The sequence below is a fragment of the Astyanax mexicanus genome, chromosome 2, assembly GCF_023375975.1.
Source record: "Astyanax mexicanus isolate ESR-SI-001 chromosome 2, AstMex3_surface, whole genome shotgun sequence".
Classification (NCBI taxonomy): domain Eukaryota; kingdom Metazoa; phylum Chordata; class Actinopteri; order Characiformes; family Acestrorhamphidae; genus Astyanax; species Astyanax mexicanus.
The window spans coordinates 5,991,812-6,011,096 of NC_064409.1; the positions used below are offsets into that span (position 1 = coordinate 5,991,812).

Consider the following 19,285-nt stretch of genomic DNA (forward strand, 5'->3'; position numbering starts at 1 on the left):
TTTTTCTTTGCATTATTTGAGGCCTAGAAGCTCTGCATCTTTTGTGTTATTTCAGCCATTTCTCATTTTCTGTAAATAAATGCTCTAAATGACAATATTTTTATTTGGAATTTGGGAGAAATGTTGTCTGTAGTTTATAGAATAAAACAACAATGTTCATTTTACTCAAACATAAACCTATAAATAGCAAAATCAGAGAAACTGATTCAGAAACTGAAGTGGTCTCTTAATTTTTTCCAGAGCTGTATATCTGTAGCTTGAAGGGCGACGATTTTAAGGGGTTACACTCAAAAACAAGGGGTAGGGATAGAAAAGAGAAATGGGATTGGGCCACAGAAGTTAACCAATTTTGGCTGATAAGTCAGCATTTCTCAAACTGTCCTTCATTAGAGAACTCTGATGAAGCTTTTTTACATGGATAAATAAGCATCACACACACACACACAGAGCAGACTGACCTTCAGAGCGGTGGATGCAGGTGTGTTGGTTGTCGCTCAGAAAGAAGCCCTCCTTGCACTGGCACTCGTAGCTGCCCATGGTGTTCACACAGATCTGCTGGCACCCGCCATTGTTGTCCTGACACTCATCCACATCTAGCACCAAACATGGTGGAGGAAGACAGAAAGATAAACAGTGATTAAGGTGAACCACCCACACACAGAGTCATACACAGCCTCACACAGTCACACACAGTCACACACAGTTATACGCAGTCATACACAGCCTCACACAGTCACACACACACACAGTCACACACAGTCATACATAGTCTCACACGGTTACACACACACACAGTCACACACAGCCTCACACAGCATAGCACAGTCAAACACAGTCACACACAGCCTCACACAGCCTAACAGTCACACACAGTCACACACAGCCATACATAGTCACACACAGTCACACACAGTCACACACAGCCTCACACACAGCCATACACAGTCACACACAGTGTCACACACAGCCTCACACACAGTCACACACAGCCTCACACACAGTCACACACAGCCTCACACACAGTCACACAGTCACACACAGTCACACACAGCCTCACACAGTCACACACAGCCTCACACACAGCCTCACACAGTCACACACAGTCACACACAGCCCCACACAGTCACACACAGCATCACACAGCCACACACAGTCACACACAGTCTCACACAGTCATACACACAGTCATACACAGTCACACACAGTCATACACAGTCATATACAGTCATACACAGTCATACACTGTCACACAGTCATACACAGTCATATACAGTCATACACAGTCATACACTGTCACACACAGTCACACACTCACACACAGCCTCACACAGTCACACACAGCCTCACACAGTCACACACAGCCAAACACACAGTCATACACAGCCACACACAGCCTCACACAGTCACACACACAGCCTCACACAGACATACACAGTCACACACAGTCACACACAGCCTCACACAGCCTCACACAGTCACACACTACCTCACACAGTCACACACAGAGTCACTAAGGGACACTGTGTTCCGTTTAGCCCTCTAATCAGAGCTAGACCCACACAAGTATTTGGTAAAGTGATTGCTTTTGTTTATTTGTTGCCCATTTTCCTTCCCTCTGTTTCCCTCCTCCCTATTTGAAGTAGCTGGAGAATGCCGGCAGTTAAGATGCAGAACAGGAATGTTCCAGCATCCATATGCATCCTCCAGACAGCCAAACTAATAAACACAGTGATTGGGAGACAGACAGGTAGTCGCAGCCACAAAGACGCCAGAAGACAGAAGACAGGTTCCTGCTACTCATGGGAAAAAAGGCCACTTATACCTGTCATGATTTAGTTACTAAAATGACATGATATAGCAGAATTACTTAAACTGACACACAGAAAGTATAACCTCTTCTCAAATCTCCAACATTACAAACACATTTTCTGCTTTACACACATTTTACAATTTAAAACTCCACAGGTACATTTTATATATATATATATATATATATATATATATTTTTTTTTTTTTATTTTACAACAACAATGCAAGACATTGCAAAGAGAGAAAGAGAGGGTGAGAAAGGGTAAAAATATTCTCAACAAGGTTATGGTCTGGTTTGAACAATCCATGTGTGAAAATGATGATCTCATGCTCCCTGAACTCTGAACTCTTTCACAATTCCAGACCCATCAATCCTGACATTGTTCATCTTGGAATATGGTCGTGTTCATCAGGGAAGAAAAAATAAATCCATTGATCCAGGAATAACCTGGTCTATAGTATTCAGTATATTCAGGTAGTCAGCTGACCTCATTCTTTCAGCAGCACATACTGTTGCTGAACCTAGACCTGCAGACCAACTGCAGCATCAACCAACCCCACATCATTTACTTACTTAAACCCAGGTGGAGACTCTTTTCTTGGCCAGGCAGTGTATACTGGAAGAACTACAAATCAAAATCGTATTTGAAGAATATTGAGATTTCTTGTTTTAACTCTAGAACACTAATGTTAAAATTAGTAACAGCATCACTAATATTATACATTTACATTTAAGGTATTTCGCAGACGCCCTGATCTAGAGCGACTTACAACAGTGCTTCGATGTTACTTGAAATATCCAAAGCTAGTTTGTAGACTAGGATCAAGAGATACACATCCTGCTTGATCATGTTTAGAAACCTACGATCCCTTTTTCTTTTTTTTGGATAAGTTTAGGAACTCTTTGAAAAGTTGTGTCTTCAGTCGAAGACCCATTATAATGTTGGGTATACACTGTATGACAAGTTTTGGAATTTTACAACATATAATATCACATAAAATAAAAAAGGTTCCATGGATGACCCTATAAAAAAGCTAAAAAAAAAAAAAAAGAAAAATCAGGTAATCCTTAGATCCTTAGATATCCAAAGAAAATAAAATGCTGCCTGGCCAATGCTGCTTTGGTCCGCCCATTCCTGGAACATGTGAGTGCCTGATTTAAAACACAACAAAATAAACACACCTATAAAATATGTTATTCTCTATCACTCTCTATAACGTCAGATGGAAATCACCCAACTTTACGCCTCTTGAAAAAACAACATAGATGGGAGGAGGGAATCAACCATAACATTAATGACATCAATGATCATCGCCCTGAAGCTACATAAAGTCCCATACAGCTCAGACAGCAGCAGCAACACAATGAAAATCACATGAAAAAAACGTGTGGGTGAAAAGTGTTCTAGGGTTAAATATCACCCAGCCCTAGTTAATATATTATGGAATTAATTCATACCTCAATAACGAAAATATTGCTAAATTATAAGGTCTACCCACACCTTCTGTGAGTTGCTCTGGATGCTAATAAATGATATAAATGTAAATGTAAACCTTGTTCAGCTTAGACACAAATACACTTAGGGGTGAAACGATTACTCGAGTAAATCGAGGAACTCGATTAAAAAAATGATTGATCGTTTAATTAATTTTAAAACTCAAAGCATGGAATTTAGCGAGGACTTTTAATGAGAAAAAGCGCTAAGCGTTACGTCACCCACGCACAGGACGCAGGTGGAGAAGACGGAGGTTTTTGGAGCGGAGAGGAGAGAGAGCAGGTAAATTGAACTTATAACAAATCAATAACATTTCCATCAGTGTAGCTTAATAATATAACGACAGCGCTGTGTAGTATTATAAATACTTCTCAATTTAATACAGACTTTATGTAATCAGTAAACACAGCGCTGTTGAGTTTATAAATAAATACATGTTAAAGTAAGGCATAAGTAATACACAGCCATGAACTTACTGTATTATTGTCATTTAGTCTTAGTTATGTCAATTAATTAGATCTGAGTAGTGTTAAACATAAAAAAAAAAAAAAAAATTATTATTATTTTGTTGTCACAGTTATTCCACAGGTCTTTAAGTATTTCTGAAAACATCCCCTGTCCACTGACTTTGTGGGAAAAGAATGCAGCGAGCTTATCCAATCCATGTTTATGCCTCTATTATTGATTTATTCCCTATATTTAATAATTACAAGAAAGGCAAGCAAATATATGTTATCCGATTACTCGATTAATCGAATCGATTTTTCAGTAGAGTACTCGATTACTAAAATAATCGATAGCTGCAACCCTAAATACATTAAATTCCTCGAAAACATGAATGCATGAATGTGTAACTCACTCTGTTTAATGTATGTGTATCTATGCAACTGGTATGCATGTGTGTGTATATATGTGTGTGTGTGTGAGAGCGTTCCTATAGCAGGGGCACTACTACATCTCTGACAGCTCTATAAATCTCCGTGTGGGCGTGTTGGTTGGGTTAAAGTTTTAACACTGGAGACCAGTAACACACTTCAGTGAGTTTTACACAGCCCTGACGCTGCAACCTGCTACTGTGGAGACTCCAGACCATAACTCAATCTCACCAGCTCTGTGGCTCCAGATTGACACACCCTCTCTGTTGTGGAACAGCGTTCTTTAGCTCCGTCTTGTTCTTTAATCTCCTACTACAGTACATCCACACAAACTGGGGTTCCACCATGAGGAGGCCTATTCCTATGATGAGGATCTGGGTCCTGTTGCTTTTATTCAGAAAAGGATGCTTTACTTTAAAATCCAGATAATGTATTTTACAGGCTAAAATATGGCACAACAGATTATAAGGCGCACTATCAAAGAACGTTTAATCTATTTTCTGGTCAGTTTTCATACATAAGGCGCATTTTAACACCTTTACAGGCCAGGATTTTTGTCAATTGTCTGCATGATAGTACACCACTAAATCTTGAGGATTTCTATTCAAGCAGCATTACATAAAAAGCTTTCATATTTGATAAGTAACATTACTGAAAAGCATAATTATAATTGTAATAGAAAATATAAAAAAGGTCAAAATACAATGAATAAAATCCTAAAATTGTCTATATCTTGAACATAATTTTAAAATCAATATTTTTCTAAACACTGAATTGTCTAGTTTTTATGTCTATTTTCAAACCTGCAGAATTTGGTTTGATTCCTGTTACTCATCTGAAATTATAAAGTAAAGTAGAGAGAAAACAGGCAGGTTCTAGGAGATTTCAAAGCTGTCAAATTTTCAGAATGTAAATAAGTAATTTTACTGCAGAAAAAAGGGTTTTGTATCACCTACACATGTAGCTTTTATACGGGACAAAGCAGTTTAAGGGGTTTTAAGTGAAAATAGTAAGGAACAAGGATGTCCCAATGTTTCCCTTCTAATGGGGAAGCAGGAGGAAGTGTCTAAGTTAACAAAACTGTAATTCTTTAAAAAAAAAAATCTTTCAAAGTGAAACGAGCACTGAAAGTTAATCCACACAGATTTCTCTCCTGAAAACTGTTTATTTGGGTGAGTAAAGTGCTTTCTTTCATTTACAGTAGGCTTAGATTTTCAATATTTTCAACAGAGCGGTTAGCAGCAGCGCTAGCTGTGGTTAGCAGTGCTTAGTAGCTCGATAGCACTACACAGAGGAACCCTGAGTGTTCCGGTAATCCAGGGAGCTATCAGCTACCGTTTATCCCACGTAGCTTGTTTTAACATGGTAAACACACAAACTACAGTCCAATATACTTCCCTCTGAGCTAGCACTGTGGCTAGCGACTAATGCTAATGCTGCTCCATCCTTAGTGCTGGAGAAACTTCACTGAAAACTCTCCCTTATAAGGCTGTACTGTTTTTAATACCTGACTGAAAATTCATACATAAGACACACTGTAGATTTGAAGTAAATTAAATATTTTAAGTGCACCTTATAGTCCGAAAAATACGCTACCTTTGTTTGAACACCTCCTGTACACTTCCTGCTACATTCTATTGTTCTGATGAAGGCCTTCAGCGGTCAGTGACTGAGCGTGACTCAGAACTGCGTGACTCAGTAGTGAGATAAGTGCACGTGTGTGTTTTCTTGCTCTGATGATTGGGTAGGTTTTACTCGCACTGTTTAGTCTAAAGAATCTCAGATGTGTAATAGTGTTTAGATAAATGATGAGGAGGAAAGCAGATGCTAGGTAATGAGTCGTTGACAAATGACATAAAACCAAAGTTTATATTTTAGATCATGATATATTCCTTAATTTTGGTGAATGCAATATAATTCCGAAATGGATATAAACAATATAAAAGTCACTGCCCTTGGTTTACATAATAACACACTGATATAGAGTGGTGCCTAAAAGTTTTGGAGGTGCCATGTTAGAAAACACACTTCATCAAAAATGGTGCACCACCTTCTTCTTTATTTAATTAAAATAAGATGAAAAGTCATTTTCGATTTAGAATAGCTTAGCTTCGTAAGGTTTTAATAAGATTAAAAAAAAAGTTAAATTAAATTCAATCCCCTTTGCTGGTTTACTTCAGGGCTATGTCAGATATTGGTTTGTTTCATGATGATGATGATGAATATTTTTGTTCGTAAATTTGCTTAGAACAACATGACAAAGTCATAAAATAGCAATAAGCAAATTGTTCATGAGGAGTTACCTCAGTGGAAGGCTTGGGTATGCCCTCACATAGGTTAATGTATAGGTTTTGAGGTGTTGTCGTGTTATCTTGTGAGTTAGGTTGAACACTGGTTCAAAAAGGGAAGGCTCATGGAAAGGCGACATGAATTACTGAGTTGTGCATGCACATGTGTATGGGGAAATATGTCATAGAAATCATTACCACCCTCAGTGGACAGCACAGTGGGTGATAATGATTGTGATTTTGGTGTCTAGATAGAAGTGTCTGTACAAACAAACAAGAGACTCCATCTAGAAGGAATACATCCACATTCAACACTGGAGGTTCTATACACTTATCCTTCATGTCAATGTATTTAAAACTGACTGATGATTGTTTCTGGTTTAACTCAGGACTATTTTTTATATATACAGCTCTGGAAAAATGAAAAGAGCACTTCAGTTTCTGAATCAGTTTCTCTGATTTTGCTATTTATAGGTATATATTTGAGTAAAATGAACATTGTTGTTTTATTCTATAAACTACAGTCAATATTTCTCCTAAATTCCAACTAGCATATTGTCATTTAGAGCATTTATTTGTAGAAAATGAGAAATGGCTGAAATAACAAAAAAAGTTCATATTCATATATTCAAGTTTTAAAAGTTCAGAAATCAATATTTGTTGGAATAACCCTGGTTTTTAATCAAAGTTTTATTTCATGCATCTTGGCATCATGTTCTCCTCCACCAGTCTTACACACTGCTTTTGGATAAATTTATGCTGCTTTACTCCTGGTGTAAAAATTCAAGCAGTTCAGTTTGGTTTGTTGGTTTGTGATCATCCGTCTTCCTCTTGATTATATTCCAGAGGTTTTCAATTTGGTAAAATCAAAGAAACTCATATTTTTTAAGTGGTCTCTTATTTTTTCGAGAGCTGTATATATTTGTAATATCTTTGCTACTATATAGGACTATGTATGCATTGAGGCAGCTCTTTGGCTTCAGTCGAAATGCAAACAAGTTTTAAAGACCCATGAAATTGGCCTTCCTCCTTGGGTTTTACAGCATATTTTAGGAACAGTTCACAGGTATACACACTTTACCATAAACAGGATAGTTGGCAACACTTCTACAAGTAAGAGTTTGCATTGCAGAGGGTCAGCTTTCAACTTTCTGCAACAATCTCTGGTATCCTTGCTGTGGTAGTCTTGGTATTCTACCCCCCTCACCGTGCTTCTACCTCTGCTTCTCCAGTATTAGTGCTTTCAATGCCATTAAAGATTATACAAGTAATGTAAGCAGAGTTTATTGCTGCTAATTTCACTGTACCGCTCACTGTAGCACTTCAGTGACGTCAAACACAGTAAATACACATGCTTTACAATAATGGCAACCTTTGACATCAACAATAAACATCACCATTTGCAGTAATTAACTCATGAGTGTAATTATTGTGTTTTTCCACTACAGGGTCTGAGCACAGTTCTGAGCACGGAGAATAATCACTCTGATTGTATTTCCACCTGGACATGCTTACAGCCCATTCCCAGCACAGTTTCCACAGCACAGTTAACTAACTGTCCCCTCTGCAGCAGAATCTTTCAGGAGGGATGGCTTAAGGATGTAGGCTTCCCTTGGTTTTGCCTCATCTGGCACCTTTTCAGAACCAAAAACACTCAAAAAGAAACTAATTCAATCAAAAATCCTCCAGTCAACAGAGTGAAAAGAGCCAACATCAACATTATGACACACACAGCACATCATCACGGATTCACTGCGTCATCTCAGGCATTTTCTTCAGTAGGTCTACTTCCTACTCCTGGTTTAGGAGCACAACAGATAGAAAAATAAACTGATAGAAAAATAAACCCTTTTAGACACTTGGTCCATTACAGTGGACATCATGTATTTTATCAGGACTCTGTTTCACAAAACAAAGACTCCAATTCCCAGCATGCACCCACACCAGACTTTCCTGACACTGCTGATCACGTGATGCTACAGCGTTCACACTCTCCCAGCTTCTGATTGCTCACACCTGGCCTGTTTAGTATAAATACCCCTCTGTTTCCTCTGTTAGCACTTTGCCGAGTATCGAATCTAGTTTTCTAGCTCTTCTGTATCATAATTCAGGTCTGAAAGCGAAAAGCCAGTGTGGTTGAGAAAAATAATCTTAAGTAGTGAAAAACAGATATGAAGTTTCTTTAATTATAATATAAATCCATTCTTGCATTCCAAGCCTGCAACACTGTAACGCCTGATGCTGAAGGCGCTCCTGTCGCTCCCACAATCAGCTCTGCCTGCAATCTCCGGACTATGTTACCCAGAAAACACCTCACTCTGACATCACTCACTCACCCGATCACATGACACTGCACACAGCATCACCAGGAAGTCAATCACCGGAGTATTGATTTCACGTGTTACACTCACTATATATACAGAAACCATATACTCAGAAACCATAGAAAGCACACATCAAGAGCCTTCATTTAACAACAGCTAATAGAACCACGTGGGTAATATTTTACTTTTGGGCCAACCTTTGTCAAGCACTAATACACTAATACAGATTTACATCTTGGCTGGATTTTCTCAGTCAGCTTTATGAGGTAGAATCACCTGGAATCAAGGCTTTCAGTTAACAGCTGTGCTGAACTCGTCAAGAGTTAATTACTTGAATTTCTTGTCTCTTAATAAAGTGTTTGAGAGCATCAGTTGTAAAGTTGTGAAGAGGTAGAGTTACAGGTATACAGTGAATAGTGAATATTTGAGTAATGTTTTAATACATATGAGAAGCAAGAACGACTCAACTAAGTAAAGAAAGAATGATTTTGCAGTCGCAAAGTCCATCAAAAACGTTGAATGAAACTGCACTGTAAGCCCGGATAAGTTGAATTTACTTAAAAAAATTGAGGAAACCGGCTGCCTTAAAAAAGGTAAGTAATAGGTAATGAAAACTTAAGTTAGCATAACCTAGAACAACAAGTTATTACAACTAAAGGGGAAGCTGATTTAACTTTTTTATTTTTGTTATACTGTAAGATCAAATGAGTTGAGTTTACTTAACATTTTTAAGGCAGCTGGTTTGCTCATTTTTTTAAGTAATGGGGAATGAAAACTTGAGTTAGCATAAATTAAAACATCAAGTTATTACAACTAAAGGGGAAATTGAGTGTCTGTCAGAAACTGTTGGACACACTTAGTATGCAAATAGATAATGGCTACAGACTAAAATCAGTTATTATAAGTTGGTTTAACTCAAAGATCTCAGTTTGAATAGTACAGTATATGTGCCCACAAATGTTCAACTAACTCAAAATAGTTGAGTATTGTTTAGAAATATCCAATTTTATGTAAAACAGACTTAAATCATTTGAGTTCAAACAACTTCTCGGTTTACAGTGTGGCACTCATCAGGACTGCCCCAAGATGGGAAGAACAAGTATTACCTCTGTTGTACAGGATAAGTTTATCAGAGTTACCAGCCTCAGATAAGGCAAGTTAACATCTAAATTAAGTTACCAGATAAGAGAAAAAAAGAGAAAAATAAAAACATTGAATGAAAAGTTATGTAAAAACTGTTGACTGGTACTGTATCACATTGCCGGGCTCTATTAGTGAGTATGTGTTTGCATGTGTTTGTGTTTGTCCCGCTCTGTTTGGAGTGTGTTGAGAGGCAGCGAGTTTTATGAGCTCTGAGTGGTGTTGGGGCTGCTCTTTATTTATGTGTGTAAAGTGCTTTATGGCCGTTAGCACCTCCAGCGCGTCGGCACGACAGCCCACTCTGCTCCCCACACCTCGGGTTTACCGCGCGGAGCTGTTACAGCGGGCTTACAGGCCAGAGCGCCGCGTCGCGAGCGTGAGGGGCTTACGGGCTAATGCACACTGGATGCCTGTGTCGCGTCACAAAGCTCTAGACAGAGCCAGCGCCATCAGTGCTGTCTGCACATGGTCTCCTGCGTCTTACTGGCATTCTCTCAAATCTTACACGTGGGCATACACAAGCACACACATGCATATATAAAACGAGCAATACACACGTATGTACACACACATACACATATACACACACACACACACACAGTCTCTGCCTAATTTAGTCACAGTAGTTTATTATGTGGCCTTTGGTTTTACCTGGCGACACGACTCTTATTTTAGGCCCAGCAGGGCGTCTCGTTAACGTGGCCAAGACAGCAAGGCCTTCACTGTCCAATCAAGCGCTGCGGAGCTGGAATGAGGTGGAAAGTGAGAGAAGGCCCATCTTTATGCTCCTCTCCACAGAGGCATCCCTGTGCTTCTCACAGCCGAGCACATCTCGTATCTTGCTCTATATATCGCAGAAGGTCTCCCTGAAATCAGACTAAACACTGTAAACACTCCCAAAACACTCAAAAACTCCCAAAAAATCACGCCAATGCATATTTATCTTGGCTAGATAAAGAAACACTAATTTGTCCTTTCCGAAATTAATATATAACTGCTGAAAGAAATCGAGCACTTGCCCCAAGAGGAAGGCTAAAGGCTAAAGGCTTTAAGAAACTGCTAATATGGCTCTCAAAGTGAGTGTACAGGAGTTAGCACTGTATTTAATGCATGGTTGACCGGAAACAGAATCATTTCAACATTAAAAGTATTCTCAAGTGCATTTGCAAGGAACATCAAAAACATTATGAAGAAACCGGCACTCATCAGGACCACCCCAGGAAAGCAAGACCAAGAATAAGAATAAGTTCAGAATAAGTTCATTAGAGTTACCAGCCTCGGAAACCGCACTTCACAGAGTATTTTGGTTTGTTTAATACTTTTAAGTTACTACATGATTCCTTGTTTGTTTTTCATAGCTTGGATCACTTTACTGTTCATTTACTACGTAGGGGAAAAAAGAGAAAAATAAAAACGTTGAATGAAAAGTTACATAAATACTTTTGACTAGTACTGTATCACATCACAAAAAATCACGCCAATGCATATTTATCTTGGCTAGATCAAGAAACACTAATTTGTCCTTTCCGAAATTAATATATAAAAGATGACAGAAATCGAGCACTTGCCCCAAGAGGGAGGCTAAAGGCTAAAGGCTTTAAGAAACTGCTAATACGGCTCTAAAAGTGAGTATGTAGGATTTAGCACTGTATTTAATGCATGGTTGACCGGAAACATGATGAAGTTAGGAAAGCAAGAGAAAAAAAACTGTAAGAAAATAAGATCTGCACCCTCAAAAACAAGCGAGTAGGCATAAGGCTAAAAGCTAACCGGCTGCAATATCTACCGCTTACATTTACCACCCAGAGAGGCCAGCAATTTTGTAAATTGTATAAACATAATACCAATGCATAACTATTGTGGCTAGTTGAAAAAACAGTACTTTTGCCTTTCCAAAATGAATATAAACCTGACAAATTATCAAGAGGGGAAACCAAATTTATATGTCTATTTTCTGGCCAATTGTTATACGGCTCATTAGGGACACTAGTAAGGATGTCTGCATTGAACTGAGCAAGGATGTCGCCATGTTTCCCTTTAATGAAAGCACCTGAAAACTGTAATTCTTAAAAAAAAAACATTTTATATCAAAGTCAAATGAGCACACAGATTGCTCTCCTGAAAACTGTTTATTTGGTTGAGTAAAGCTCTTCCGTAGATTCCCAATATTTTGGCTAAGGTTAAGTTTGCAGTGAACTTTCTTTGGCACTAAGGCTGGGAGCAGCAGCATTAGCATTAGCCGCTAACGGCAGCGCTAGCGGGACAGCTCCTTAATACCTGACTGGTAAAATTCATACATAAGGCACACTGGACTATAAGGCACTGTATTAGAGGAAAGCAAGAATAAACAAATGAGAATCCACACTAGGCTAAGAGCTAATGTTATCCAATGGCAATGGCAGAAAAGCTAAAGAGATATATAAGCAAAGGTTCTTTACCTAAGAATCCATCATAAGCTAAAAGATTTTCATATTACAAACAGTGAATCACAACGAGAGGTGAGCAGCACTATCTACAGCACTATGCAAACTGTCCAAAAATCTAACTAACCCATATTTATCTTGGCCAGAAACTGTAATCTGGGCTTTCAAAAAATGAATATAAAGCTGACAGCAAAATTCCAGCAGAGCGTTTAGAAAACAGCTTATTTTGCGCATTTAGTGCGCGTGTGAATGGAAACAGATATCGTCAAATATAGCACTAATCTCTCTCTCTCTCTCTTGTTTAAAAAAAAATAGGAAAAAACAACAATTCGGCTGTCATCTCTCAATTAAAGCCTGCTCTGCCAGAATTTAAACAAGAGGCCTGGCACCCGAGCCAGCGAGTTTAAACTGCAGCGCTTTTGTTTTGTTTGATTGCTCTTGTGTAAACTTTAATTTGGGAGAGATCAGGGATGACATGACACAACAGGGAGAGAGGAGCAAGAGAACGCGAACGAGGAATGAGGGAACATAGGGCCAAGCAAGCCATTGAGGAGAAAGGAAAGAAATGGAGAAAAAAGAAGAAAAAAAAGGAAGGAAGTGGAAAGGAAAGAGAAAAAGTATAAAAAGACAAATGGGTACTTTTGTTTAAACCTTTGTTACTACTTTTGTATAAAAATATTCATTCATTTTATTCCTCCACTGTTTTTTCTCCTCCGTGTGCGCACAGTGCACATTCTCTCCTTCCATTCTGACGAAAGAGTGAACGAAGGGAGAAAAAAAAGGGAGGCCGAAAGATAAACAAACAGCAGCGGCGGCGCAGACATCCATAAAAACGACCAAATGATCAACACATTGAGTCCAGCTGCCGGCGCGGACAGAGAAAATAAATAAGAATCGAAATGAAAAAAGACGGGGAGGAACTGCACCAGATTACCCTTTAATCAGCCTCCCCATTAGCCAATCTTAAATCAATTAGAGCTTTAAGTTGTTGACATGCGGCATCTGGGAGTCTGTGAAATGACTTCCTACATGAGCTTGGACAGACAGAGACAGTGTTTAGCCTCTGTCTGCGCTCTCGCTCCGAGTCCACGGCTGCTGCTGGGTGAATGTGTGCCCGGTTAAAGAGGCCCAGGCATGTCAAACTATATTTACCTTTAGCATAGTTATAAAAACGAGTGTTCAGTACATGGAAGTGACTGTGAACCGCAAACACTGCTGAATCCCCCTTCAAAAGAAAATCCAGCGTGATCAAAACAGGGCTGGAAACAAGCCAATTCTGAAATATATGACCTTTGACAAAATTGACACACGCCAAAGTCCTGAAATGGTAATCATTTGGAGACAACATTTAAGAGACAACATTTCTCCCAAATCCCAAATACTGTAAAAATATTGTATTTTGAGCATTTATTTGCAGAAAATGAGAAATGGCTGAAATACCAAAAAAGATGCAGAGCTTTCACACCTCAAATGATGCAAAGAAAACAAGTTCATATTCATAAAGTTTTAAGAGTTCAGAAATCAATATTTGGTGGAATAATCCTGGTTTTAAATCACAGTTTTCATGCATCTTGGCATCATGTTCTCCTCCACCAGTCTTACACACTGCTTTTGGATAACTGTATGCTGCTTTATTCCTGGTGCAAAAGTTCAAGTAGTTCAGTTTGGTTTGATGGCTTGTGATCATCCATCTTCTTCTTGATTATATCCCAGAAGTTTTCAATTCGGTTTTCAGTTTTTAGTTTTTTTTCCCATTTTCTCCCAATTTATCTAGGAAAATTGTCTCACCAATTTAGCTGCTACCCAGCGATACATATCCCCTATCACTAGTGATGCCACAACACAAGCAGGTTGAAGACTAGCACATGCCTCCTCCAATACATGTGAAGTCAGACTTCGCTTCTTTTTGAACTGCTGCTGATGCAGTATTGCAGAGTAGCATCACAGCCCACTCGGAGGAAAGCGCAGCGACTCGGTTCTGATACATCAGCTCACAGACGCAGCCTGGTTTGCTGATCAACATCACCCTTGGAATGATGAGGGGAGAGAGCGCCATCTACTGTACCCACCCAGGGAGAGCAAGGCCAATTGTGCTCTCTCAGGGATCTGGCAGCTGATGGCAAGCTGCATGACTGGGATTCGAACGAGCCATTTCCTGATCATAGTGGCAGCGCTTTAGAAGACCGCTGACCACTTGATGCCTCAAAACATGTTTTAAGTCACTGATAAGATCTTAAACATGTTACGGCTACTGCGCCTGCGCAGATCTCCACAGCTTTCCCACAGTCATCAACAAAAAGTCACTGTTACTGCTGTCTCTCCTGTTCTTTTCTGTTTAGTTCAGTGGATATGCTGTTATCATCTGAGTGAGGTGAGTGTGAGTAGAGTAAACACTTGATATATTAGAAGAGGCAAGTGGGAGAGAGAACTACAGTAATGCAGATGAGCAAAAATCATAAGTGTGGATACTGCAGAAAGAGGGAGTATGAAGAAAATCATGTACAGTAGAAATTAAAATGCACAAGCAAAAAAAAATCTGTATAAAGGTTTAAATAGTTTCACTTCCTTATATTTGCTATATTTGCCACATAAAAACGTTGTTAGAGATGATGCATCAGGCAATGTCAGCATTGGAATATAGGAAAAAGATCATCAAAAGTAGCTAAAAGGTCATGAGGCCAAATAATGTTATAGTTTATTAAAACTAGATTCTAAACAGTTTGCCTGAAAGAGCTTATATAAAAAAAACAATTAATAAAAACAGAGCAATAGTGTACGATTTATTAATGTGATAATAAAGAAAAAAGTAGATAAGAAACATTCAAACATTTAACATTAAGCTCACAAGCCCTTTCCATTTGGGTTAACATTAGTGGTGTTCTGTTTCATTGATCAAGGCATATTGTTTATTTAATATTTTGTAGGTCAGGGGTGAACTGTTTAAAGCTGTGTAAATGTGATGTAATTTCTAGGAGCATAAATAAGTTTTTAAAGTTTTAAAACTTTAAAATAAGGAATAAGAGAAACATGATAAACATACCCTGAGGTAAAATATGTACATGATATACGTTACAGCTTGATTAGTGCTTCTCAGTTTTTAGATGAAAGATGAAAAAATCACATCATTTGAATTTATTGTCTCATCTCATCTCATCTCATTGTCAACCGCTTTATCCGTGAAGGGTCGCGGGGGGGGGGGCTGGAGCCTATCCCAGCAGGCATCGGGCGGAAGGCAGGATACACCCTGGACAGGCCGCCAATCCATCGCAGGGCAGACAGACACAGACAGACAAACAGACACATTCACTCACACACTCACACCTAAGGGGCAATTTCAATCAAGTTCCAATTAGCCTGAACGTGCCGTCTTTGGACTGTGGGAGGAAACCGGAGAACCCGGAGGAAACCCACGCAGACACGGGGAGAACGTGTTGAATTTATTGTATTCTTTTTAATTTTTTGAAAGTGCAAAAATAAAGAAGAATACTGTGTTAGGCCTAATCAAGTATTTTAATGAATGTGTAATTGGTTAAAGACATTGAGATTGTGTTATTAAAAATTTGTTTTAAATCTACAGATGTTTAAATCCATAAGCAAATTAGCTTATCTGTTGCAAATTTAGTTTGTTAAAACTGAATTTATTCTGGTCATGATAAATAACTGACATATTGATAATATATTATTATTTGTTTCAGTTTTTAAACTAAAAATAATTTATAATAATTTGTGTTGTGTCATTCCAGCCCTGCCTCTATTTAAAACAAATCTATTTACCATCCTCAAATATATTTAGTGTTTGATTAGTTTTAATTCATGTACTAAGTAAAATATTTTTTTTTATATATTATGTTGTAATATTTGGTTTACAAAACATGCTCAATTTAGCCGTTCCTCTCCCTGTATTTCAGTAGGTAGTGAAGATTTATTTTGTATCTAAATAAATAAATAATATAAGGATATTGTGTTGTTCTGCAATATATATATTGCATTTTTTTATCTGAACTCAATTATTCTCTATTCCACAATATTATATTATAATGCAATCTGTGTATCAATGATTAGTGTAAAATAAATGGTATTGGGTAAATATATTGTTAACCTGTAATATAATATAATAACAATATGAGAATGTGTTTAAAAATGCACTGCACCTTCAGCTATGCAACTATTGCGCGCATTGTGCTATTAATGAAAAGGTGAGAGAGAAAGAGCTAATTCTGACACTGCAGAATCTAAGAGAGGATAAAGAGGAGGATAAAAACAAGAGGCTACAAAAACAAAACAGAAGGAAACAAAATGAACAAGACACAAAAAGAAGAAAGAAAGAAGAGCAAAATCTATACTGAGTCTGAATGTAACAGATGGATAGAGAAAGAGAGAAAGGGAGAAAGTAGGGGTGCAGGACAGAGGAGCCCTCTTGATGCCGGTGATGGTCCTCTATGGTCTTGTCTTGGTTCCCAGCCCCATCATTTATACTTCTATTTGAGACATTCCACAATAAAGATGTCAAATAGAGAGCAAGCCCATCGCCTCTGGGGAAACAGCCTGGAGTCAATCCAGAACGAACCACAGCCAAGATAACCAAGAACTTACTGACAGAGAGAGAGAGAGAGAGAGAGAGAGAGAGAGAGAGAGAGAGAGAGAGAGAGAGAGAGAGAGAGAGAGAGAGCATGGTCTGAGCAGAAGAGAGAGAACAAGACAGAGTGGGAAAAGAAAGTGAGAGAAGAATCTAGAACACAATGACAGATGGCACTGAAAAGAGAAAGTAAAAGCAAGCAGCAAAAGGTGAAAGAAAAAAGGCAATGTAATTAGTAATATATAATATATATATATATATATATATATATATATATATATATATACAGCTCTGGAAAAAAAATAAGAGACCACTTCAGTTTCTGAATCAGTTTCTCTGATTTTACTATTTATAGGTTTATGTCTGAGTAAAATGAACATTGTAGTTTTATTCTATAAACTATTTTCTATAAACATTTCTCCTAAATTACAAATAAAAATACTGTCATTTAGAGTTTTTATTTGCAGAAAATGAGAAATGACCGAAATAACAAAAAAGTAAAATAATGTAAAACAAAAAACAAGTTCCTATTCATCATTTTTAAGAGTTTTAAGAGTTTAGAATAAATCAATATTTGGTGAAATAACCCAGGTTTCATGCATCTTGGCATGTTCTCCTCCACCAGTCTTACACACTGCTTTTGGATAACTTTATGCTGCTTTACTCCTGGTGCAAAAATTCAAGCACAGGTTTTCAATTTGGTCTCTTATTTTTTTTTTCCAGAGCTGTACAGTAGGATGAACCCTATAGTCTCTGTGTGTAAAATTGGGACACACCCAGAGAGACAGAGAGAGGATAAAAAGAGGATAATAAAAAGGGAAAGAGACTGAAAGAGCGGATAGAGGGATATAGAGCAGCCGACAGAGTTAAGGTAGCTGCAGTAGGGACGTGATGAAGCTGTGCTGGCCCGTCCTACTTCAGTATCCATCATCATTAGTGTGTTCTAATGAAAAATGATGAGGTCAGCATCCTGAAACTAAATCATGCCGCCAGCCCTGATCCAGTATTTGCTTTGGATTTTGCGAGCGGCGAAGAGAGGAGGAGAGATATAGCAGCCAGAAGTCCTCTCCTCCGTCTCCGCCAAAGCTGCTCACGCACTGTCCTCTAACTCTCACTCTTTCTCTCCTCTTTTTCACACAGGGTGGATGGAGAGACACAGTGCACTTTAAACCCAGAAGCTGTTTGAACTCAAATGATTTAAGTCTGTTTTATGTAAAATTGGATATTTCTAAACATTACTCAACTAAAACTTTGAGTTAGTTGAACTCAGATTTGTGGGCACATATACTGTACTATTCAAACTGAGATCTTTGAGTTGAACCAACTTAACTGAGTTAATAATAACTGAGTTTAGTCTGTTTTGCCATTAACATCTTCTTTTTCATTGGCTTCTGTCACAATCTATTTGCAAACTGGCAGAGGTAAAAAAAAAGTACTGAAAAATTGTTATTAAGTTCCTTTAATTAATTACCTGTAATTAATTACCTTTACTTTGCTAAAATTCTACTCAATAAAAGTACAAGTACCATCTAAAAATCTACTCGAGTAAAAGTCAAAAAGTACTCAATTTAAAATGTACTTTGAGTAAAAGTTACATAGTTACTTTTAAATAATTTGATGTAAAAAAAAGTACAACAAATCATAAATTAAATCGTTTTTAATGAACTATTATTCCAAATAATATTTTGGACCTTTCACGCGCGAGCATCCATCCGGGCAAATTAGACAATTTAATTAAATTCAGACAATTGTTTTTTTCCCAGCATTTTATTTTTTACTCACTAACGGTGAGTTTTACAATGTAGCAAAGTAAATTACTTGTGTCAAAATGAACTTGAGTAAAAGTAAAACTACTATTACTATTTTACAAACTACTTTAAAAATGACAAATTACTCATAAAATCTACTCAATTACAGTAACCTGAGTAAATGTAATTCATCACTTTCCACCTCTGCATACTGGGTGTGTCCAACAGTTTCTGACTAACACTCACCATCAGTGTGTAGTGATTCCCCCTGGGCTACTCTAGGAATAAATCAACTTCCCCTTTAGTTGTAATAACTTGATATTTTAATTTATGCTAACTCAAGTTTTCATTCCCTATTACTTAAAGAAAATTGAGCAAACCGGCTGCCTTAAAAAAATAAAAAGTAAACTCAACTTATCCGGTCTAACAAAAATAAAAAGGTTAAATCAACTTCCCCTTTAGTTGTAATGACTTGACTTGATGTTCAGGGGTCAGTCAGGGGTCACTAGTAGGCGGACCGCGGTCCGGGTCCAGACCCAGACGTTGTCCAATGTGGACCCAAACCGATAAACTACTGAGAAGGATTTAACTCTGACTATGTTCACT

At 37.9% G+C, this 19,285-nt stretch overlaps 2 protein-coding genes across 3 annotated transcripts in view; one reads left to right on the forward strand and one right to left on the reverse strand.

The window, feature by feature from the left end:
- The window catches only part of sult4a1 (sulfotransferase family 4A, member 1), a 282,375-nt gene that overhangs the window by 236,884 nt on the left and 26,206 nt on the right, over window positions 1–19,285 (forward strand). The gene's annotated exons all lie outside the window — the stretch shown is intronic.
- scube1 (signal peptide, CUB domain, EGF-like 1) overlaps window positions 1–19,285 on the reverse strand; it is a 123,730-nt gene that overhangs the window by 83,842 nt on the left and 20,603 nt on the right. For both annotated transcript variants that reach the window (XM_022671821.2, XM_022671820.2), the window contains exon 4: window positions 459–593. In XM_022671821.2, the coding sequence (XP_022527542.1) occupies window positions 459–593 (135 nt within the window). The remainder of the gene's footprint in view (window positions 1–458; window positions 594–19,285) is intronic.